Below are 25,094 nucleotides of genomic sequence, written 5' to 3'. Positions count from 1 at the left end.
GTACCAAAACACATTTCATTAGCATCTGATACAAAAATATTTAGTTCAGTGGTATATGGAAGTCTGCATTGAAGGAAAACCTTCCTAAAACAAATCTGCATCAATCTATGTATGTGACAAGATATTATAACTTATTCTTCTTTTACACTGGGGTGGTATTTAGAAGATGTGTAACTTCTATGTGCAATGGAAGGGTGTCCTAATAAGAAAAACATGCAGCATGATAAAGCAGTTTCCTTGCCCATTACCTCCTTGACTTTTGAGATGCTAAATGCTGCGCGGATATAAGTTAATACAACTTCCATTAACTTGAATGAGAGTTGAAGGTGCTTATGCAGGGCGTAACTTGGTTCTCAGCATGGTGTATTTTGCACTCAGTTGACACATTCATTTAATGATAAAATTGGCCTCAGTCACACTGTTCCACTTTATCCCTGAGCTGTACATTTCATTGGGTGCGTTTACCTGTACGCCCCACTACGCAGTGGGTACCGTGCAGTCATTTATTACTTTCTTTAGCTGTTGCTTAGTACTTCAGCAAGTACTAGATGTCTGAGCAGTACCTGCCAGTACTGCGCAGTCCCAGCAGCACACAGGTTGTTTCTAACTTTACTGCACAGTAGCTTATTGGCACTGTGCAGTAACTTGTTGTTACTACACAGTAGCGGCAGTGTCATGGTTAGTGCCCGCCGACACTATGTCACTGTAGCTCATCATTTCAGCCATGCAGCATCTTGTGTAGACGCGCCTATTAATACTAAGTTCACTGGGGATTTTGATCCAGTGTTGCACGTAAAGGGGACAAAGATGATAACACTAATAAATAAAAGCTCCTGCTCTGTCCGTGCCTCTACTTCTGCCCCCTTGACCAGGTAGAAGAGCTGCCAGGGGGGATTGTGCCCATCTCCATTACACTGCATACTGCACAGGCTGCCTCAGATGTTGGACTGCCTGGCGCTGGCAGCTCAGGGATACTGCCTTGCTACCTCAGAGAGCCCTCCCACCCCCTCAGTCTGGGTTGTTGGGGCGGGGGGGGGATGTATTCCCCTCACACTACGAATCCCAGCATGCCATGCTCCCCCTTGCTTCCAGTTGCACATAGGTGTGAAGGGATGAAGGAGGAGCACTGCAGTCTGGGATGTGTAGTCTCCAGCTCTGCAGAGCTCTACGCAGCAGCTGCCTCCTGCTGCCCACCAAGGCTGCCTTGAGCCATGGAAGAAGGAGGCGATGGGTGTCCTGACAACAGAGCTAGCCTCGCTCTCTGGCTGCTCCTGGCTCTGAAAAAGGAACAGCAGCAATAGGAGCAGGAGGAATAGGAGAGGTGGCAGCTTTTGCTGCTGCTGCTGCTATCGAGTGCAGGGGGAGGGGGCGGTTTATCCAGCACACTCCCCATTGCTGCAGTCACCTCAGCCCTTTCCTCCTGCACCCCCCCACTAACAAAAGCGGACACTACATCCTTCCTTTGGTACCTTTCAGCTCTCCATGCTGGAGCCTGGCACAGGGAGTATCTTCTGGGTGTGAGGGCAAGAGAGACAGGCAGAGTGACAGTCCGACACACCCACCCAGCCACACAACTGCGGGAGGAATGATGCTGGAATCCATTCGCGTCACTGGTGAGTGTTACTCTTCTTTTTTTAATCCTTTCTCTCTTCCCCTCCTATCCCTGCAGCTTGGTATCAGGGAAACAGTCTAGTCAGCTGCCAGAATTACAAAGGGATAAAGTAGATTTTACCACCCACCCCACCAAAAACTGAGTTTCTGAAGTCTCCTCTTTCCCCCTTACCCCAATTTGGATGTGGCACTTCAGCTATATTGCTTATCATTAACAGCAATCAGCATGGGATAAAGCAAAAAGACTAAATGCTTCATAATTGTGTTTTCTGAATTGCCCAGTTCCTACCCTTCCATCTTTCCCGTAGTGACAAAATGCTCAGAGCACAGCTCTGCCTGTTTCCAAGCAACATCAATGAAGATTATATCATCCTAGAAAGGCATATAAAACGGCAGCCCAAGAAAATACTAAATGACCCAACTTAGTTGTTAAAACACCTGCTTCCCCTTGTGGCCCTGTATAGTCAAGGTGTTTGAGGGGCCACACACCTACATGGCATCTTTGGAACAAGACAACAAGAGTATAAAACAGGAGATGGAGAAGCCAAGGCAAACACTAAATACCTTTCTCTGCAGGGTTAAAGCATAAAAATGAGAACATTTATTTTAGAATAGTAAAGTAAGGGAACAGACAATCAAACAAAACTTATTATAATGCTGATAAAATAATATTGTCACTAATATTCTCTGAGGACTGTACAGACAACTGAAATACAATAACAATCATAGGTGAAGCAGTATAGACTCTGGTAATATCAAATAAGCTACTACAACAAAATATATTCCCTATGCATAAATAAATACATGTACCATATACAGTTAGTTTCACGTTAAAGGAAATGATAAAAATCCATATTTTTCTTTAGACAGTTTCCTTTTTAAAAAGGTAGTCATTTTGTACATCTGCTTCCAGCTATATCTATCCTAGCATTGAGAAAATGTTATCAACCAGTGAGAGGTACAATGGAGTGAGTGCACTATCACAGGATACTGTTAGGATCATTATTTGAATTGCTTTTAACTAATTTTATATGAGTAGGTTTGTAGGCCTCTTAAATGTGCAGGCACTTCAGATGGGTACTGGCATTATTGCTTGTATGATGAGGCAAGTATCAGTGCTGAAGATGTTAAAGGGAACAGAAATAAGATTTTTAGAAATAAATGAAGTCTGCTTTTTAAGACTGCTTAAAAATCATAGTTAATACTATATAACCCCATTTGGGGTCCTGATTGTGCATGGAGATATTCCTTAGGAGAGCCTGTGCTTCAGTGCAACCAGAGGTTTTGCTTAGATACAAGTTTTTGCCTGTAGAATTGACTGTAACATGAATGTCTTAAGGTAAAATCTGGATGTGAATGGGAGTTTTTCTATTGTGTTCACCACAGCCAGGATTTTACCCTTGGTTATTGTGACAGATCTTATTTGTCAAAGTCCTGTGTAGTTTTGATCCTACCAGGATGTTCTCTTTATACTGCAGAGACAGGAAGGCATTTTGCCAGGTGTTGGATTTAGTTTTGGGTAAGTACAAGTAATACAAAACACATTTTTAGGAAGCACTTCACCAGCTTCAGCTGATGTTTCCTTTGATTACAGAAAGTATGTAACCAGAATATTAGTGGGCTTCTGGAGAAGGAAAATAAAATCACACAGTTTAAAATTATACTACATTGTGTTATTATTAAATAAGTATTATAATTACACAGTAAAAATTAATGTTCTAATTAAACAGTGAAGTTTTGTATTCAGACTTAAGAAGGATTCACCTGAAATTCCAGTATGAACTCCCATTTCTGGTATTTTATAACTCAGTCGTAAGAGCATTCCTGAGCTGAAACTTGCCCTCAGTTGGAGTTAATTTATATTTCTAATGGCAAAAAAAAAAAAGATGAATAATAGATATACATTTACAAAATAAAAATGTAGGTAGGCTTAAGAGGATGTTAGTTTTGACTTCTGCAAGACTGTTCCCAACACAAACGTGTTTCTGATCACTTAAACCTGTTTATGTGTAACTTCTGCCCCTATACATTTTATATGCATTTATCACTTTAAGTTTATAAGTTACTGCGGCTTGAAAAATCATTTTTATTGCATATTCAGGACTTATGTTCAGTATTTATTGAACTCATTGATGAATTATGCAATTCTTTTGGGTTATTAAAGGCAGAAGTGATGACGTTGCTTGTATAGTTCAAGATGCCTGGCACTTTCCATTATATGATCCTGTTTTCAGCTGCTAAACTCTAACTTTTAAGAATAAATTTTTCATGGTGAGGATCTATGTGAGGCTGAATTTCAGCCATTTCAGAAACTAATATTAGGCTAAATACACTGTTTTTGCATGTTTTAAAAAAAAGGATACAGGCATTTGTTAAAAAGTTAGTGCTTCTATTCTGGTTTGGCAGAAGGAATCACCTTAAATTCAGAAATGTGCCTTTTGTGCCCTGCTGAAAAATGTGTTCAGATTTAGCTGGGTTATCAACAGGAATCCTGGTTTTCTCTGATTAAAGAAAAATCCCCAATTTTCAGAATAAAAAAGTAACCCAAAATCCACATTTTTCTGTGATTCAAATTAAACACTACTCGTATTTTATTTTAGTGGTGTTTCATTTCGAGTGTGGAAAATCATGGATTTTGGGTTACATCTCGTAAACTGAAAATTGGGTATTTTTTTTAAATCAGAGAAAACCAGGATTCCTGGTTATCGCCTCCAAAAAAAAAAATCTCAGTTTGTAAATATCCAGCTGAAGCATGAGAATTTATTGGAACCTTTAAAAAGTTGTAATACAAGTCCTAAGTGTTTTGGGTTAGACACCTAAAACTTGAACACTTCTGGCTTTAATCACTCAGTGCCAAAGGTTCCTCAAGTGTAAAATGGAGATACCATGTAATCTCACAGGCATGTTGTGAAGAAAAAGTCTGTGCCCTGGGCTGGGGACAGAAGTTACACATAAACACGTTTAAGTGATCAGAAACAGGTTTAACCTGAAACAAAACAGACATTCAGTGCACTTAAACTGGTTTCAAAATGGCTGAAACTGGTTTAAGATAATCCTGGTTGGATGTAATATCAGACTTAACTGATTTATGTCAAACTGGTTTATGGAACTTCTGTCCAAGATCCCTTCCTGGTTCAAGTTAACTAACAATCCCACAGCATCCCAGGATGATTTGCAGCCCTGGGCTGTGCTGTCTGCTCTGGCTGAGCAGGGTCTGCCCGGCCCCTCTGCTTCCTAGTCAGAGCACTAGTACACCTCTGGCTGGCTGAGAAGAGGGTGTGGAGGGGAAAAGCCATCCCTCCAGCCCAGGACCCAACTCACAGCCGAATGCAGCGTGGCGTAGAGGGGCAGGGGAGAGAGTTAGGGTGCCAGGAGCAGAGTAGGAGTCCACCGGCCATGCCCCCCTCCTCAGTCTGTGGGCCAGCTGAGGGGGCAGGGGGCAAGGGAAGCCTGAATCAGGGCTTGACTCTGCCCCCAGAGCTGGGAGCGAGGAGCAGGACTGGAGTCCCTTGCCACGCCCCCTCCTCAGTCTCTGGCCCAGCAGGGAAGTGGGGTGAGAGCCTGTACCAGGGCCCCAGAGCCAGGAGTCTGAAGCGGGGCTGAAGTCCCCTAGCCATGCCTTCTCTTCAGTCTCCAGTCATGCTTTGGAGATGATGGCCAGAGACTAAAGAGGGGGGGTGTGGGTGGGGGACTTCAGCCCCACTCCAGGGGGGGCAGGCAGAGCCAAACCCCAATATGGGCTTCCCATGCCCCTACCACCTCAGCCAGCCTGGAGACTGAGGAGTAGGGCATGGCTTGGGGACTCCAGCCCTGCTCCTGGCTCTGGGCAGGTGGAGCAAAGCCCCCAGTTTGGGCTTCCCCCCCACCTTGCTCCTGGCTGCTCCCATATTTGGGTCTAATGCCAGGCTGGAGGGGTGGGTTTTTTCCCCCCATCCCTTCCTCAGCCAACCCAAAGGCTGAGGAGGGCGTGTGGCTGGGGGAATCAACCAAGTCCCAGCTCTCTGCAGTGGCCAGCAGGCTGGGAGGTCTGCTCTACCACCCACCAGCTCCTGATATGGGCCACTGCAGGGGTCTGGCTGCCTTTCCTGTTTGAAAAGTGAACATCAGTTCACTTACTTATCAGTTCAATCTATGCAGTTTAAAGGAACCCACAAACATTGAATCGATTCAGCCTCAGGCATTTTGACTGCCTGTACTTAGCCCCAGTGGTAGTTCTGTTATGGCTATGTTACACTCAGCAGTTGTGCTTCCATGGTGTGAAGTATAGCTTGGGGAGGCACAAACTGCTGCTAGGACTGCAGCAGCCAAGAGGCCAAAAAGTAGCTGTACTCATCTTCTGCCAGCTGTTGAATGGCAAAGAATGATTTAACCCTGTTGCTGCAGAGGAGCTTTGGTGTGGATGCTGTGTCAGTTCTATCACCACCCACCCCCACTGCTGCCGGGTCCTGGCTTCGGTCAGGCTGTAGCCCCATTCCCTGTGTCATGCTGTTAGCACAGAATATGGGGGAACACACACTCCCACAGACTCCCCTGTCGCGTCACCAATGCTTGAGATCCTTACAAGGGTGCCACAGGGTAACATATGATGACAGCACTGTTAGGTGTGCAAACATGACTAACAAGATAAACACAGAAATTTCAAAGAGGAATCCATGTGGTCAAAAACATTCTGACTGGTTGTGGTCTTTAAGAGTTCTCCAAAAGAGAAGAATTGTTCTACTATTTTTCTGTAGTCAAAAACCAAGTGAAAATGAAAAGCTAGTATTTTCTGACGGGTGCCTCGAGTCTAAAAAGGTTGAGAAACACTAGCATATATACTAAATAATGATGAAAAATGCAGAACTACTTTGTGAACCAAGAAGCATAACTAGGGATCTGTTTAATGTGCAGTTTCATGGATTTTGCAGAAACCATGAAATCTGGGATTGTCTACAAAACCTGTAAAATCAACACCCAGAAAAATGTAATAAAAATTAAATGCTGGCTCCCCATTGGAAGCCAGTGATCCTTGCTGCCAGAAGAGGAAGGCACCAGCTGGTGAGGCAGCAGGAAGGGCAGAAAGCAACCTCAGCCCTCATCCCACCGGGGCCAGTCAGTGCCAAGAGGCAGAGCTGTACAAAGGGCAGCCAGCAATCAAGATGATGGTTGTCCCCTCACCCCTCCCTCTCCCCCGTCAGGGCCTCTCTGCCAGTTAGCACTGGGGGGTGGGACCTCTCCGCCAATCAGTGCCAAGGGGCAGGCTGCCACAAAATGACCACGCAATTAGAACTTTACGCTGCAATCAATCAGCAAAAATTGGTAATCCGCCCTGCAATTTAGGTAGATGCCTAAACATAACCATGGAATGGGTCAGAGGGAGATGATCTAACTCAGGGGTGCTTAACCTCCAGCCCATGTGCCAGATGGATCCTGCGGAGCCATGGCATCTGGTCCATGGGGCTCACTGTGGGTCAGGAAATTTGGTGATGGGGAAGTGGTGTCCATTAATATTGCTACCCTCCAGCGCTGCCAAATTCCCACACCCTTCCTCCCCAGAGCCAGATTGGGCTGGGTTAGACTCTTCTCCCCATCCGTCTGGATTGGGGCTGGGCCACACCCCCTTCCCTCTGCACAGCCGAATTGAGGCCAGGCTGCTCCCCATCCCCATCCGCATGGCCATCGCACTTGCCCTAGGCAATGGATCAAGGCTAGAGGTCAAATATGGCCTTCAGAGGAACCAGGCACTGCCCATCTGGCCCACCCCATATCTAACTTAATGCTAAAGCAATTATTGTGTCTTCCCTATCACTCACTTCCAGTTTTAAGACTTTTGCTACTTGTTTTTGCTTTTTAATAAATTGATCACCTACAATTCCTTGGTCATTCTGTAAAATGGACAGCCATGTTTGGGTAACTTATTAAAGATGATATTCTAACACAACTATTCTAATAATACAAAAATTACAGCCCAGACCATTATACTGTGCAGTCTGGGACAGATGCTCTTTTTGTTATTGTAATTTTTTTCTGTTATATAAACTGAAAGAAATGAAATCCAGAAATTCAAAATTATAATTCCTAGAATAGTTCTAACTCAGTTCCCTGGCACGTACACATTAAGGTTAAAGCACTATACAGTCATGAGCTTCACTGTGATTTATAGTTTGGCTTGCCTTGGCATCTATATGCCAGGGGTCAGAGCTTAGGGGAGTCCTTGGAATCTCAATTTGAGCATTAACAGAGTTTGGTGATTAATACAGAGTAATTATTACCAACCATTGCTACCTCTCCTGGGTGCTGTTAGTAGTATGGAGTTTCTCAGAAGCGGTCATGTTTTTAAACAGTATAATGCTGTGTGCTGGTAGGCTGAGAGTGGATTTATAATAAAAACAACATGTGAAATGCCTCAGCAAATACCTTTTTCATTTGATTTTATTTTTTGCAAAACCAAACAAATTCCTGCAGTTAAAGATCAGATAACACAAACAACCCTCTCCCTTCCTCCCCCTCCCCCCACAATTTTTATGCATCATTTTATCTGATTCAAGGGCATATCCTTATATTAACAGAAATCCATTGAAAAGTATTACTATGTGTTTGTTTATTAAGGAACTTTGGTGAATCTTTTAACTTAAAGAAAATTGACTTAAATAATTGACTGACACAGTTATACGTTGTCAGTGCTTCCTCTGCATCAGAAAGGGCTGTAGACTTACTTTATGCTAAAATGAAAGCCAAGATTCATCTTATCTTTTACTGGAGCATACTGCCTGAGATTATGTACAGACATTTGGTTTCTATTGAGAAAGTTGCTGCTTTTCCAGTAGAAGCCACAAGTATACAGACAGTCAGGATTTTTCTCCCAGAGCAAAAATGGCCACTCCAGGAGAAAAATAACTTGGGAACATTGATGGTTAAATGGCTTCCAGGTGAGTTTCTCCCAGAAGACCAAACTTCTGTATATGTACCTTCTGAAAGAAGTTGCAACACAGTCCTCTGGCATCCCAGCATGCTTTGCTTCCAGCTGCCCCCATAGGTCCAGGGAGACATTGTGTCACTTGGGTTGGACTCTACTTCCCCAGATGAGCAGGGAGCCCTTTTACAGTCCCCACATTTAACTACAGGGAGACAGCCTGCAAGGCAGCCTGGTTCAGCCAATCAGGGGTGCCTTGTGCACTACTGTCATCTGCTGCCAGGCAGATTGGAAGCCTATAGAGCAGGCAGAGATGTGTGCAAAAGGGCCCCCTGACTGCTCAGCAGCTTGGCACTCAAATGTCTGTTCTGGTGTGTCTAGGTAAGTTTCCAAAAAAACAAACCTGGGAGAACTATCCTAGATCTTTTGAACATGTGTATGTAGCCTTAGACTCTGAGTGTCATACAGATGTGACATAATGTGTAATCCATTCCTTTGCAGAACATCTTGTTTATGTGCCACTTAAATCCAATCCCCTTGAATCCAATTTTGAATCATTAAATGGAATTTAAATGGTGAAGGGACATAGGGAGAGTTTTTCCTAAGCATTCAACATCCATAACTAGGGTCAGATTGTCAAATGCAGAAATGCAAGTGAGTGCACAGGCAGTTTCTTTTGAGAGCAATGAGAAAAACATTGAGATATGAACATTTTTGAAAATCTAGTCATTTCTCTGAAGTGCTGAACACTTTTGGAAATTTTCTGCCTAGTGGTCTTCTCTGCAGTAGGGTAAATTTCCACTCAGGATTTTTAATGCAGACAGGCATTTGGATGTGCATATTCAGTAATTAAGCACCTAATTACCATATGTACATAAATAAATGAGTGAACTTGCATAAAATTAGAGGCCCCTTGAATGATGGGTGGAACTTGACTCTGTGGGTTCTGCTCTTCAGAGCATTTTCAAGTATTTCAGAATGCTCCCATTAAGAAACTTTTAGCTGGTTTTAAGAGTCTCAGCTGATAAATGTTATTGAAGCTAAAGAAATTTATTTTTGATAGGCTTTGGTGTAGTTTGTATAATGGAAAATTTGCTTCTTTTGAACTGTCAATGTTTTTAAAGTCTAGATCATGGCTCTACTGCTATTGAGAAATGGGTCACATGTCTCTCTTGAGTGAGAAAGTGGAAATGTATTGAAATCCAGTAATTCTTAAACATCCTTACATATACCTCCTTTTCCCCTCCCCAAAACACAAACTCACACTGTTCTCTAGAGGTGCACAGATATATCAGTCCATATCAAATCGGCAGCAATAAAAGGAAAATTGACATTATCAGCAGTTGGCTTTTTTTGGCCAGGGTAGCCGATAATGTCACCGATTAAATGCTGCATGCATGCGCGCAGGTGCAGCATGCACATTGCCAGGGATGCAGCCCAGCAGCTTGGAGACCAGCGTCTGGCTGGTAACGAGGTGGGGGGAGGGTGGCCCACCATGAAGGAGGGAGTGGGGCAGGAGCAGGAACTGCCCAGCAAAGGCAGGGCACGGTGCAGAGCTGCAAGCAGCTCATTTGGGAGGGGGAGAGGAAACAACTCCCTGCTGCTGTGCATGCTCCCAGGGGAGGCATGGGGGGCATGTGTCACCCAGATTTGTGCATGGGGTGAGGGCGGGATCCCCGCTGTGGGCTCAGGGCCAGGGGCTGCACGGGCCGCTTCCCGGTGGGGGGTCTGGCCCAGAGCTGCACTTGGGGTGGGCGGCAGTGGAATGGGGAGGGGAGGATACGGGGTGGGCTACAGCTACCCCAAAATTTGCTGTAGCCCCTCCCCCCCCCCGCACTGCCGCTGCCTGCCCTGAGCATGGCCCTGGCCCAGCCTCCCACCAGGAAGAGGTCAGAGCAGTCCCTGGCCCTGAGCCTGCAGCGGGCAGCCTGCCCTCACCCCATGCACAAATCTGGGAGCACACATGCCCCCCATGCCTCCCCTGGGGGTGCATACAGTGGTGGGGAGCCACCCTACTCCCTACTGCCCTGCGCCCTCTGGACAAGCCGCCTGCAGCTCTGTCCTGCGCCCCATCCCACCTCAGCTGGGCACCACCTGCCCCTACCCCTGTCCCTGCCCCTGCTCCTGCCCAGCCCCACTCTCTCCCTCACTGTGGGGGACCCCAATGTCCCCCCCCCACATACTTTCCCCCCACAGACTAACCAGTCAGCACTGCTTTCCAAACTGCTGGGCTGCATATCAGCTCTCTGATGGGTATCAGCCAATGTGGCTGGTTAATAATTGCCCATCACTATCAGCCCAAAAATTTTTATCACAGATTTACAGAAGTTTAGGGGTGGAAGGGACCTTGTGAGATCATCAGGTCCAGCACCCTGCTCTGGGCAGGAAAGATGGCTGGGGTCATATAACACCAGCAAGGTGTGCATCCAGTCTCCTTTTGAAAATCTCCAGGGTAAGTGCCTGCACCACCCCCCGCTAGGAGTCTATTTCAGAGTCTCTTCACACAAACTGTGAAGAAGTTTTTCCTTATATCCAGCCTAAAACCTTCTTCTAAGAGTTTATGACAGTCGTTCCTGGTTTTCTCCTGGGGCACTTTGGTGAACAGTTGTTCGCCTAGCCCCTGATGCTCTTCCAATTATACTTGTAAGCTGCCACCCTCTGAAGTCTTTTCTTTTCTAGGCTGAACAGTTCCATATCTGTCAGCCTTTCCCCACATGGTTTATTCTTCAGACCTCTAATCATACAAGTGGCTCTTCTCTGGACTCTCTCAAGCTTCTCCACATCCTTCTTGAAGTGTGGCACCCAGAATTGCAGCCTCACCATTGCCCAGTACAGCAGGAGAATAATTTAATTTTGCGTGAGATGCATCAGTTGATGAATGCCACTGTATCGTTTGCTCTGCTAACTGTAGCATCACACTGGCAGCTTGTATTCATTTTATGGTCAATTATGACTCCAGGTCCCTTATTGGTGCACCCCTACTGATCTCAATAATAACTTCATGTATGGGAGTAAGCAAATATCCAGGGTTAGGGTTTTAGCAGTTAGAAATGTAAAAACACTGCCATTTGGAATCAGTTGGCTGTTAATTTGTTTTTAAAATACCAAGTTTGCTCTTGTGGCCAGCACCGTGTCCAGGGATGCTTCTCTTTGAGGCCTACTCTATACTTCAGTGTTCTGCCAGCACAGCTTGGATCTCCTTAAAATTTCTCTGTGGCAGAAGCCCCCTGCCCCTCATCTGCCACCAGAATTGAAACACTTCTCCCGAATGAAATAAGTTTTCTGTTGCTATTCACAGAAGGCTTGTGTAGATACTCCTGTGCCTTCTGCCAGTTTTGGTGGTCCCTTCAGCTGTGGTGCTTTCCCGGGATGTACTTTGTGCTCTGCTGGCACAACTGCAGCAGTAGGACCACCAGAAGTTCATGGGTGTATACCTAGTCTGGTGATTTTGTAGGGCTGGCTTCTGCCAGAAAAAAGTAAATGTAAATAAGATTTTACTATCCTGACAAAGACCAAATCATCCCATAAAATCCACAATGTGTGAATGGCTTAGAGAGGAATAGGTTAGATGATACTGTGATAACTCCAGTGCCCTTTCGTTTCTACCACTGCTGGGGGATGGGGCTTCTTGAGAGAATTTAAGAAAAAAGAGAACAGACACATCTTGGAAAGGAAGAGAAACAGCTAGTCTAACTGTAAAAATGGACACTTAACTCTAAGAATTAAATAAGGGAGGAGACTTCTAGTCCTTCTGAGTGAAAAGGTCATTGTTTGAACTGATTTGATTGATCTTGTTACTTGGAAGACCTGGGCTAACTGTAATGACAAAATTTGAAGAAAATAAAATTGAAGAAAATACCATTTGTTTGTTTTGTTCACATGGGGCATTTAATGATGATGTTCTGAGTCACTTCTACCACTTCCCTGACGATCATTTTTCCCCGTTGTTTGTTTTTTGTGGCTCTTTCAAGTAGCAATGGGGAAGTAAAATATGTTTAAAGCTGCAACAGCTGGCAGAGCACCTTGGGTCAGGTGGTGGACCTGCAAATGTTTTTAACATCTTTTCAAAATTACACTATATACCAAGTTGACAATTTTTCTTTAAGACTTCCACTTACAGTGGAATTCCTGTTGTTGTTTACTGGAATTGGCCACATGTGGGTTGGGGTCATATTTTATGAATGCTTTGTACATTTATATTTGTACAGCTAACATTTATGATTATATGAAAAGCAGAGTAAACACTTTAACCACAACCTAACTTAGCCTAAAAGATTTGCAAAACAGAACCTGTTTTGACACTATGAATTTTATTATACTACTGTTTACCTAGTGTCAGTAGTTAACAACTTTCAATAATACCTTTCTAACATTTGCTGAAGTATAAAGGACATTTTATGCACAAATGATAAGTTACTTCTGGTACTGACCTCCAGAGATAGAGTGCCACTGAACAGAGACTAAATTGTGCTACCTGAGTTTTTTCTCACTTCTTTGAGTTGCTCCCAATGACTTTTGGTGTCACAGAATGGAGACTCAGGCCTTCCGAACTTATGTGTGGGTACACATCTACCAAACAAACACTTAAGAATATTATGCCCTGGAGGCTTTTAGAGCTATTAAGACTTGTATATAACAGTGGGTATGGCTACACAAAATGCTACATATACAGTAAATTAATTCTACTGTGCATTAGCATATCACAGCAAAAGCCATGCTATTGAGCTAATGCACAATACAAGTAGTCTACTGTGCATTAGTATCACTTAAAAGGCATGTACCGGTGCTACTGCGCAGTAGTGCTGGTTACTACACATTTAGTTAGTACCTGTTATTACAGGTACTAAACTTAATGCACAGTAACTACAGCACATTAATGCACGTGTAGATGTGCCCAGTATGGGACAGATATAATACTTCTTCCACAAGCACTTTTTCAAGGGAAAGCCTAGCTGCTCAAACATAATGATATGGCACCTCACTGATACAGCACCTCAAACATAAGTACCACAATGATACAGGGCTTCAAACATAATGAAATCTCAAACATAATGATATTGCAAAAATAAGACTAAATCTCGATCTAAATAACTTTGGGTACATTTGGTACCAGCTTTTGACAGTGTGGATAAAATAGACACTATTATTGTGGATGGTTATTCTAAATTTTATGAGAGAAAGCAGGAAAGGAGCAAATCAATAATTTACTTTGCAGGAAGAACGGCATCATTTTTAAGCCTGTCTATATATTTTTCAGTGAACTGACAAATTGGTCATGCATCTACTTTTCAAATGTGACATGGCAGCAAGGATATAGCAGGCCACAGATTGTCAATGACAGGGCACAGATAAAAGGCAGGTTAAAATATAGCTGGCCACTTGGCCTACACAAAGTAAAAAATATTCATAGTCTTTTAAATATTGTCAATCACTAATAAATGGAGCTGATTAGATTTTTATACCAACACTATGTGGGGAGTGTTGTGTGCAGTTTTTTGGGTTTGGGATTTTCTTTTTCCTGACAGTTTTTTTTTTTTTCTGACAGCTATACTGATTTTTTTCCACTGTCTCAACCTGTTGGCCTCTTCAGCTTTATTTTGGAAAAAATGCTTGCTGGAGGTTATAGAGAGATAATCCAGCATAATCATTACCTGATCTTTGACCTATGTGTGAACTATGGAAAATATTATCTGATGTAATCTTTCTAATACAGATTTAAATATAGCCACAGATGGCAATGGATTTAATTTGTGTGAATCTGGGAACCTACTACAGCCTAGTTTGCAATACCCAAACTGACACAGCATGCACTGGAGGGTTGCCATGGACAGTTATACTGGTATGGCATATGATATTAGACTGATGCAAGAATTTCAGAGTTTTATTTATGACCATTTTAAGACCATTTCCCTCCATTTTACTGCCCCTTCTACCATTTCTTGGTTATACTAGCATTGTACCACTTGAGCTCCAAGGAGTTTCTTACATTGTGGTAAAAGAAAATGGGTGGATTGATAATGGAAACAACTCATTTGCAATGCTAGATACTTGTATCTGAAAATTTGTGTTACCTTTGGCTCCAGAACACAGATCTACCTTTAGAGACCAGGTTGAGGTCACTTTGAAATCATGTCACTAAAATGTGCTTACCTTTCTTAAAGACTCCCAGAGTTAGCACATGCCGGAGGCTCACTTTAACTACCTTTGTCAAAGAATCCTAGAAAATTAGGTTGGAAGGGAACTCAAGAGGTCATCTACTCCAACCCCCTGTTCAAAGCAGGACCAGCCCCAACTGGATCATCCCAGCCAAAGCTTTGTCTAGCTGGGTTTTAAAAACCTCCAAGGACGGAAATCCCACAACCTCCCTGGGTAACCTGTTCCAGTGTTTTACTACCCTCCTAGTGAGAAAATTCTTCATAATATCCAACTTAAACTTCCCCTGCTGCACCTTGAGATCATTGCTCCTTGTTCTGTCATCTGCCACCACTGAGAACAGTCTAGCTCCATTCTCTTTAGAACTCCACGTCAGGTAGTTGAAGGCTGCTATTAAATCCCCCCCTCTCTTTAGACTAAATAAGCCCAGTTCCCTCAGCCTCTCCACACAGGTCATGTCCCCCAGCCCCCTCACCATTTTTCATTGCCCTCTGCTGGACCCGCTCCAATTTGTCCATATCCTTTCTGTAGTGGGGAGCCCAAAACTGAACACAGTACTCCAGATGTGGCCTCACCAGTGCTGAATAGAGGGGAATAATCACTTCCCGTGACATGCTGGCAACACACCTACCAGTGCAGCCCAAGATGTTGTTAGCTTTCTTACAACAAAGGGACACTGTTGGCCATAGGCGACGCATAAGGGGAGCAAAGTCCCCGCTCACCTTCCGCCCCCCCTCCCACTACCAACACTGCTGCCAGCGGCTGCGGGCAGTCCCTGCTTGCCACTTGCCACCATCGTGCCCCCCAGTCATGGAAGACACCAGTCATTCATGCTGTTGGCTCATATTCAGTTTCTTGTCTACTGTAACTCCCAGGTCCTTTTCTGCAGAGCTGCTTCCCAGCCCAGTCAGCCAGCCTGTCCTTTTATCTGCTTTCCCAGAAATGTGAGAGTGATCATCCTTTCCTGTCATTGCCAAGAATACCTTTTATTGTATAGTAAATGTGCGTATAGTAGTTTACTTGTGAATTTTGGCCTTCTGTAAAATAACTTGGCTGCATCATGATCTGTGCAACTGATACTAGAAATATTTAACCATTCTGCCTGCTATACACCAGAAGGTAGTACATTGATCTGTTTAATGATGGCAGCTCCAAGAGAACTGAAGAACATGAAATCGTAGTGTGAAATATGAAAGAGTTCATAAAGCAGGGAAGCATCCATAATGTTTTTGTGACATTTGTTCTGGAAACAAAATCAATTTTACTATGAAAATAAATCTGGAATTAAATTATTGATTTATCTTTCCACTGAGAGACTTATTGATCCTATTGCTAATGCTGTATTCAGAGTATAATTACTACATACAAAAGTAATTGAAGTTCAGAAGTACCTAACTGTACATCCAGAATCCAGAGGTCCTTATGTAAATTTTGTTCTGTCTATACTTTGGGCCATATCAATGGCTACATGGATCCTTTACTTGTAGGCCTGAAAGTTCGAAGTAAGGCCACACAGACATCCATTTTCTCCTGGGAAAGTCACTGCTTTCCCAGGGGAAGTGACAAGTGTACAGATTCTGCATTTTTCTCCCAGAGCAAAATTAACCTGCAAACAGCTAGGGTTAAATCGCCCCCAGAAGAGTTTCTCCTGGAAGAGAGAATGTTTGTACACGTTCTTTTCTGAGAAAAGATGCAGCACAATTGTCCAGCATCCCATTTTGCTTTCCTTCCTACCATGGAGACAATGTATGTTGCTTCCTCAACTCTGCTGTTCCAGCCAAGCAGGGAGCAGAAGTGCTGCAGGGAGATACAGACTGACTCTGATCATTCTGGGTCAGCCAATCAGGGCTGTCCCATACACTCGGGAGCGTGCAGAGCACCCTGAGATGCATGCACAGGGGATCCCTAGATGCACAGCATCAGCACTGAAGATTCTCTGCTTGTCAGGGGTTCAGCATCCAAATTTCTGTTCAGGCAGGCCCTGTGTGCCAACCCTGCAGCCCCAGAAACTGATACAAGAAGCAAGGGGAGGGTCACAAGTCAACAGGCCAAAGGAAGGGGACAGGTAAAAGGTAAAAAAAATCAACACTGTGGTAACATATACTCAGCATCTTAAATTTCCCCCACTCCCCCAGCACCTCCGGAGATGTCCTCAAACAAACCTTTAGTCCCTAGGGCAGTGGTTTTTAACCTGTGGCCTGTGGACCTAAGGGATCTGCGAAAGATGACTATGAACAGTAAAAAGTATGTGAATACTGATACTTACAATTCAAAGGGGCCTGCACCTCTGTTTGAAATTTTCAGAGGGGTCTATACCTCCATTTGACATTTTTTTAGGGGGCCACAAGTGAAAAAAGGTTGAAAACCACTGCCCTAGAGTGCTCAAAACAGCAGCCAACAGCTGCCACCGAGTCTGAGTCTAGTTTCTTCAGTCCACAGTCCTGGCTGACCAAACCAGTGAGGTCTTCAGCTCGATTGTGCACTTCATGTAGGGCTGACCAGGTTTCACGTGCACACTGCTCTGTCTTCCCCCCACGCCAGCCTCGAGCTTCCTCTTCCTTTTCTCCATACCTCCCAGCCCATGGGGGTTTCTGGGAGTTGCAGTCCAAATTAACAATCAACACAGCTCTGCAGACTGCTCCCTACTTCTTCCTGCTGTTACACACATTACATTCACATCACACCTTGATTTTCCATCAGGAGAACAAACCTGGATAATGTACGGTAAGGTGTTTTTAAGCCTCCCCAGAGGCACTGGGTGTTGGCTACAGCTAAGACTTTGGATTTCACCTGGGATGTACCGATTCTTCTACTAGGGGCAAAGCCAGAGGTTCCTAGCTAGAAGGTCTTGCCCTTCCACTCAGGGTCGGACTGATCACTATATCTGGGGTAAGGAAGGAGGTTTTACCTCATGGTCAAACTGGTATGGATTGTGGGGGGGTTCGCCTTCCTCTGTAGCAAGGGCATGGCCCTCTACCAGGGACCTCTTGAGCATATTGGCAGGACATTGGCTGCCGTGGTTCCCATGCTTCCCCTGTGACAAGTTAAGGTGTTAGGTCTGTGTTGTGTTAGGGGTAAGAGTAGTCTTCTGTAGAATTCATGGTTGTATGAGATGGTTTAGATAAGGATGATCCTTATTCAGGCGGGGGTCGAACTTGACCTCTGGACGTCCCTTCCAGACCTACTTCTTTATGGCTCTATGACTCCCAGATCATTTGAACATTTTTATACAGCCTAAGTTTCTGGCATTGTTTACCATTTTTTTCTCAGAGGCCCTACAGAAGCCCACCTAGTGTGATCTGCTTGTAAGGCCACTGGAATGTAGATCATTCCTCCATGAAAATTAGGCACAGGTGTCCGGTAGGGATTGGGGCTGTATTATCTGCTGTAAGCAGCCACATTATGCTGTAGATCTCCTTTTCCAAGGGAGAGAAAGCCACCGCAGAGTGCAGTCCAGCAGAGCTCCTTTGGAGTTCCTTTGCCCCAGAGCCAGCAGGAGGACAAAGGTCTGCCTATGCTCAGGAAATGTTACTTACAAGCTGACAGTAGCTAACTTGCAGTGTTTGCATTTTGAAGCAAATTATTATTTTTTTTTAAACCTAAGTGTGTGTCACTATAGTACAGCCTTGTCTTGTAAGTTTCTCAGAACAGAGTTTGGTACTAACTGCTCGCTTTGTAATACCCTTACTCGACATAGGATTTTAAAGTTATAATTGATGGAACTGCCTTAAAGGAAAAAAATAGGAGTTTAGAGAAATGCAAAGAAGTCCTGAAATTTAACCTTCTAGTCTTGCAAAGTTAAAAACTGGACCCATGAACTCATGTACTCCAGGTATCTGTCACCCTCTCTGAGAGATTCCTCTTTGATAGTCAGATTTGCCATGGAGGGCTACTAGCTCCAAAACCGTATGCAGTGAAGAAGAGAGTAGTAAGCACTCTCTTGCTTGCTTACCTTAGAGCTGTTTAGTACATCACAACTCTGGCAGTGGGGTTGTCCTACCCCACTCCAGAAAGCAGAGGCAATTTGTGGGGTGCACAGCCTTATAATTCTGTGGGGTGCACATTTTGCTGAACTTTATTCATGGGCTACATTTTAAAGTTCATTCTAGCTTTTTTTTTACATTAATTACTTTTCTAAAACTTCTTTAAAGATGAGTCACAGTTTACTTAAAACTTGTAGAAAAGCATAACGTGTCTATGGAAACTTAAAAACACATGCACCCAGATTTGATTTTCAGCAAGTTAATTGTTGAGATATGCATTGAGTTTGGGCAGCCAGACAAGCACAGACTAGCACAACTAGCATTGAGTTTGGGCATCACGAGCAGGTGATCCTCCCTCTCTATATGACACTGGTCAGGCTGCAGTTGGAGTACTGCATCCAGTTCTGGATGCCACGCTTCAGGAGGGATGTGGACAACCTCGAGAGGGTCCAGAGGAGGGCCACTCGCATGATCAGGAGGCAGCAGCAGGCCCTACGAGGAGAGGCTACAGGGCCTGAACCTGTTCAGCCTCCACAAGAGAAGGCTGAGAGGGGATCCGGTGGCCGTCTATAAACTGGCCAAGGGGGACCAGCAGGCATTGGGAGAGTCCCTGTTCCCCTGAGCACTACTGGGAGTAACAAGGAATAACAGCCATAAGTTGACTGAGAGTAGATTCAGGCTGGACATCAGGAGGCACTACTTCACAGTCAGGGCGGCTAGGATCTGGAACCAACTTCCAAGGGAGGTGGTGCTCACTCTTACCCTGGGGGTCTTTAAAAGGAGGCTAGATAATCACCTAGCCCGGGTTGTTTGACCCCAGCATCCTTTCCTGCCCATGGCAGGGGGTCAGACTTAATGATCTGCTCAGGGCCCTTCCAACCCTACCAACTATAACTATGAAACTGTATAGAGACAGGCAGAACTGTATGTTTTGAATTAGGCTTACTTTCCCAATTGACTTTTAAAAAAGTCAATAGATATATATACCTAGATACAAGTTTCTTTTTATCTTAATACTAAGACTGTCTTGAGGCTTCTGTAATTATATCAAGTTATGTTCAAGTTTTTGGTTTCATATTTGGTATTATGTTTTGGCCCTAAAAACATATATTTCTCTCTGTGTGGCAGTCAGATGTGTTCTAGATTTTTTTGGTTTTGTCTTTTTTTATATACAGAAAAACTTCACTGGCCTAAACAAGAGCTCTCTAAAAAGACAGTCTTAAATCCAGAGGAACACAAGCTGGTCATTAAGAATGAAAACAGTCTTCAGCACCTGTCACCTGGAGTACTTAAGGACATTTTCACAACAGGAACAAGTAGCTACAATGTCCTTCTGCAGAGTAAAGAGGAGAAGAAACACCACTGCCAAAAGCAGTCATCTGCACATCATAAAAGACACAGAAAATCCACCAAATTTTCCACTACCTTGCGAAGCAGCGAGCACTGCAAGATCAAAGTACCGCTGCCTTTGCTGAGCAGCGGGTGGTACTGTACGAGCAGACAGCCCTCTGTCTTTATCACTAGCCCAATGTCTACCAGTGTAAAGTTTACGAATGGTATTTCAGTCACAGGAAACAGCAAAGGACTGCCACCTCGAACCAAAAGCAAGGCTAAGAGGCATTATTTCTCTAATCTAGCAAAGCCAAAGCAGCCCCAGTTGTCAAAAAGCCATGGAAAAGAGGGAGAAGTTTCTGGCCGAAAACTCTGTATACTAACTGCCATCAAGCCTTCCAATGTAGAGAAAGAGAAGATGAAATTCTTCAAGTCAGATTTTACCTACAATCCCCAATTTGAATATGCAAATCCTGCATTGCCAAATGTATTAGCCAAGCACAGTCAAGCATCTGACAGGTTTCTTAAGCAGGTACAGTTCTTTTTTTTTCTCTTTTAAAAAGACAGCGTGGGCCTCTTCTTGCTGCAGGTCAGAGATTCTTATTCATAACAGCTTGTATTAGAACATGAGACTATATCAACTGCAAAATACAAATTAAAGGGACATTGATATTGAATGCATTCCCATATCACTGGGCACGTCTACATAAGATGTTACTGTGCAGTGGTTACTGGACATTTATTTTGTACTTATACAAGCAAGTACTAAATAAATGTGCAGTAACTGGAGGTACTGCACAGTAGTGCCAGTGAATGTCTTTTTATTGATGCTGTTGCACAGTAGCCTAATAATATTGTGCAGTAGCATCTTGGCACAGTTTTTGCTACGTGATGCTACTGCGCAGTAGTATCAGGCTACTGTGCAGTCAGCATCTCATGTAGATACGCCCACTGAAAACTTTTCAAGTTGAATGTGTTTTTAAAATCTTTTTTTCATCAGAAAGAAAGAACCTAAAATTTACTGCCGTAGTTGACAAGGACCTAGCAATGTGACATGAATTTCTAGCTGTCTTTCTGTGTTTCATGTTTTCTTTGACTAGCCTGCCTAATATAACAAGATGTTTCTATAAGATGTTGTAGATCTGAACCTACTTAAAACATAAAAAAGACTGTACAATATGCAGGTCAGTCATACGGGGCAATCATAAATTCGTTATGACTTGCCTTGAGGACATGGTTATTGGATAAGCATGTGTTGATTTCATTTGGTTTAATTAACTTTGGAAGGATATTCACATTTCATTAGGCTCAGTCAGGCGACAAATCTGCCTCTGCCCTTGACTGCGATTGAAATTCTGTTCCAGGGACAGGTAAAGCTGCATAAATCAATTTTCCTATGCTATGTGGTCTGCTTTCTGTGTAGGTTCATGGGTTGCTGTTGTCCATTTGATAGCTAAGCTGCAGCCTTTTCAATTCATTTTATTAATGTGGCTTCCTATCTATTATCATGCTCAAAATGCTTTTATTTCAACTTTAACTGACATGAGATGCATTGAGAGTTTATCTCTGTCGCACCAAAAGCAACCCTGCTCCCACTTGTGCTTTTCTGTAAGATTGTTTCTAGCTTAGGACATGAAATAGTTTTAGAAAATGTATTTAACAGAGAATCCCATGTTGTAAATGCTGTCATTCTGTAGCAGGCTTCTTTTTTGGTTGCAATGCATACACATTCCACAAAGAATCTCAGTGCAGGAATTGAAAATAAAACACTTCAAATTCCAGACACCCAGGATTTTATCATCTGGTTTAGGAAGAATATGATGCACCATATTTTCAAAAGCACTGAAGGTTTAAGAGGATCTTCTTTTTATTTTTTTGGTTATCCTGTTATACATTTGATCTTAATTGTGAGTTTAATTGTTTCCCTGATGAAATAGAACTTATCTACTTTGTCCTTAAAAGCTCTGAAGAGGCCTTCTAAGTTATTACTTATTTGGTGTGTGCTTTCTTTTAAAACAAATGTCTGCTTGGTCTGTGAATAATTTTAGGGACGTTAAAAATAGCTGATTGCAAATAAATTAAATAGCTAAATTTGGAATATTGAATTTAATGTAAGCTAGCCCTTTTTGTATTTATGAAAAAGGAAACAATTCAGTCTTAAGCAAGACTTTAAAAGAATGTTTTAATATGAAACTCTCAAATAGAGAATCAGCAAAGTATCTGTTCGAAGGTATGATTTCTTTCAACAAATTACTGTAAAATATAATCAAAATAATGGCTCATTGACTTGTCAATAGCAACTGGGCTCTCAACGATATCTGTTGGTTATTTTAGGGACTGATGCTTCATTGCAAGTTTTTTAATAATTAAGCATGGCAAAATACACATTTACTATCGTAACAAATAAAGAAGATAAGCTTATTTTATATCCAGTGAAGCATGAAAAATTTTCTTCATTTGGACATACAAAGTAAAAACTGCTTTTCTCAGACAGAGCTGTGAATTGCTTTACAATATAAGTTAGTGTATGTGACTGGAATGGAAAGGAAAAACAATATTTCCTCAAACTTCAGATTATGAAGCTAATGAATAAATGCATTCTGGACTTCTTAATAGATGAAAAATAGCAGCAATCTTGTCTCAAATAACGCCAATCCCAGTAGATGGCACTATTTCTTTTCCTCTGTAGTTAAATGGAAAATCTCATTTTCATGGAGATTTGAATTTAATTTCTTCTAGCTACTATTTATATGAACCAATATATTTCGCAGAATCATAATCAGTAACTTATATATGCATTCCTACAATATGGGTCATAAAAGTTGCTGCCTTCCTTCAATTTTCACTGAAAGTTTAAACTAAAACATACTTTCATTAGGAGGAAGATAAACACTATAGTGCCTTTTGCTATATATACTAATGAATTTTGCTCTTGTAAGCATTTAAAACCAATCATGTTTTTAATGGTTTGTATTCAGACATTACTGTATACATTGAAGTATTTTTCTTATAGCAAGACAGTGGACTCACTTGTGTTTTTGCAACATTTTCAGGCTTCGATTGGTTACCATCCTTATTCTAGAAGCATTATCTGTTAAATTAATTCTGACAGATTTGCAGGAGATGCTTATAGCAATAGACATGCACACACATGCACACGTGTATACATACACATAGAGCAGACCTAACGCTGCTCCCAGGCCAGTTTTACAGTAATGGAATTCCCTTGACTTTTTACATCAACACTGTAAGTCAAGCACTAATACATTAATTCTTCAGAAGACACTAGTGAGGAATTTTTAATCATCTGAAAATCTGGTTTCACAGATACTTTGGAAGCTCAACAGAGAGTCTGTTCTTTTTACATATGTGTTTTCCTCCATTGTGTGTGGCTGTTTAGAGTCTTAATGCTGTATTGCTGGCAATGTTTTCTGAAGATATGATGGGGATTTAACCACAGAAGTACTTAATCTTTTTAAAGAAAAGAAATCGAGGGGAAATTAGCTGGATTTTGCCAGCACTGTAAAAAAGAAATGCTTGACTTGGAAATATTAGAGTTCTTCTAAGCTCTCTCTTCTCTAGGCTTTTGATCTCAACAGAGAAGATTCTCCAACTTGGTAACACAGTCTGCTCCCTTTTAAGTTCCTCTCCTTTGCATAGATATATAGCAATGTGTAGGATTATTAATGTCATACAATAAACTATGGATAACTTCATAGCTTCTTTTTTTAGGAATTTCTCTGTTTTACCACTTCCTTTATTCTCACCTTTCTGTTCTCCCCTCTTCAATTTTTCCGTATCCTCTTATCTTTATAGTATGTTTCATTCATAAGCTAAGGAATATGTAGTAGAGGAAAATACATACAGAATCACAAGTATTTCATGAACATAAAAAAATAGCATAGCAAATAGGCCTTTCATAATGGTCGCTATCTGTATCTTCTGAAGCCACAGATGTAGTTCTCTTCACATTATGTATATTGTAACTGTAATAATGGGGATAGTTCATAATCAGGATTGCGGTACAGCGTCCAAACTCTTAGAGGTGGTTTTTACGACTAGAAACATTATTCCTGGCTCAGACCAAATACTCTTAAGTCTTTATCTTCATTAGTACTAAGTTCACTATAATCTTAAATTGACACAATTCATCTATATACACAAGGTAATATTTGGGTTGATGCAATTATTATGACCTCTTTCTAGTAGAGCACTTATTCATCAATTTACTTGATTAAAATCCAAGACATGAACCTGTGGTTTTAAATGATTTTGTTCTAAATTAGAAGGCTCATAACCTGTAGATATCATGTAAGGACAACTAGTTACTTGAAATCTGATAAAATATTACTAGGTGAGCGGGATGCTGTTGGGAAAGTCATACTTCTAGTTCCATACAAAGTTGGAAATTAATTGTCTGGTGTCTGTTACAAGTGTTTGTGTTACACAGTTTTAAGTACCCATAATAAGTTTTGACGAATAGTATATTAGTGACCATCTGAGGGGTTGGTGCTGTAATTGGATGATACTGAAGCTCTGAGTGACAAATAATTTAATAGAGAGAATACCAACCTAGAAATGTGTTGTTATTTTTATTAGGTGTACTTCTGAGTCTCTGAGACACTTAATTACGCAACCTCTGGTCCCACTCTCTCTTTCCTGAGTTCCCAGGTCCATTGGTCTCATTTTCAGCCCCTTCCCCCTCTGGTCGTGCACTCTGACCCTATCTGGACTTTGCCCCTTTGTAGGCCCTTAGGCCTCTGGACTCTTTGGCTAGATCCCCTATGTCTTCATAACTGATTTGTCTCAGATTTCTTCCTTTCTTCCTTGCCGTGCAGGGGAACAGCTGAGAATGTGTTGTACCATATTTACTGGTGCCCTTAGAGTAGAATCTGCCATTTTAAAGTGCTTTAAGTGCTATGAATGTCTGTTCTGTTATGACTTTAAAGTGCTTTCTGCATGCTTAATATGTGTTAAGTGTAACTTCTCTACCTAGCCTTAATGATCAATTGATACAGTAATTTCACCTACCAGAGCTCTGTTAAATGTAATTTAGATCTCTAGTTCCAACATCTTAATTCCGCTTTAGTAACATCTTTCCAGTATAAATTATTGAGAAGTAA

At 42.4% G+C, this 25,094-nt stretch overlaps 1 protein-coding gene across 1 annotated transcript in view; it reads left to right on the top strand.

Moving 5' to 3' along the window:
• The first annotated feature begins 1,476 nt into the window (after nucleotides 1-1,476).
• KIAA0895 (KIAA0895 ortholog) overlaps nucleotides 1,477-25,094 on the top strand; it is a 41,369-nt gene continuing 17,751 nt past the window's right edge. The window contains exons 1-2 of the mRNA XM_019538651.1: nucleotides 1,477-1,613; nucleotides 19,815-20,503. Coding sequence (XP_019394196.1) covers nucleotides 1,586-1,613; nucleotides 19,815-20,503 — 717 coding nt within the window. The 5' untranslated portion in view covers nucleotides 1,477-1,585. The remainder of the gene's footprint in view (nucleotides 1,614-19,814; nucleotides 20,504-25,094) is intronic.

The sequence above is a fragment of the Crocodylus porosus genome, unplaced genomic scaffold (assembly GCF_001723895.1).
Source record: "Crocodylus porosus isolate Cpor-Errol unplaced genomic scaffold, CroPor_comp1, whole genome shotgun sequence".
In the NCBI taxonomy this organism is placed as follows: domain Eukaryota; kingdom Metazoa; phylum Chordata; order Crocodylia; family Crocodylidae; genus Crocodylus; species Crocodylus porosus.
Note: the sequence above shows the minus strand (reverse complement) of the source record. Positions and strands in the feature narration are given on the sequence as shown.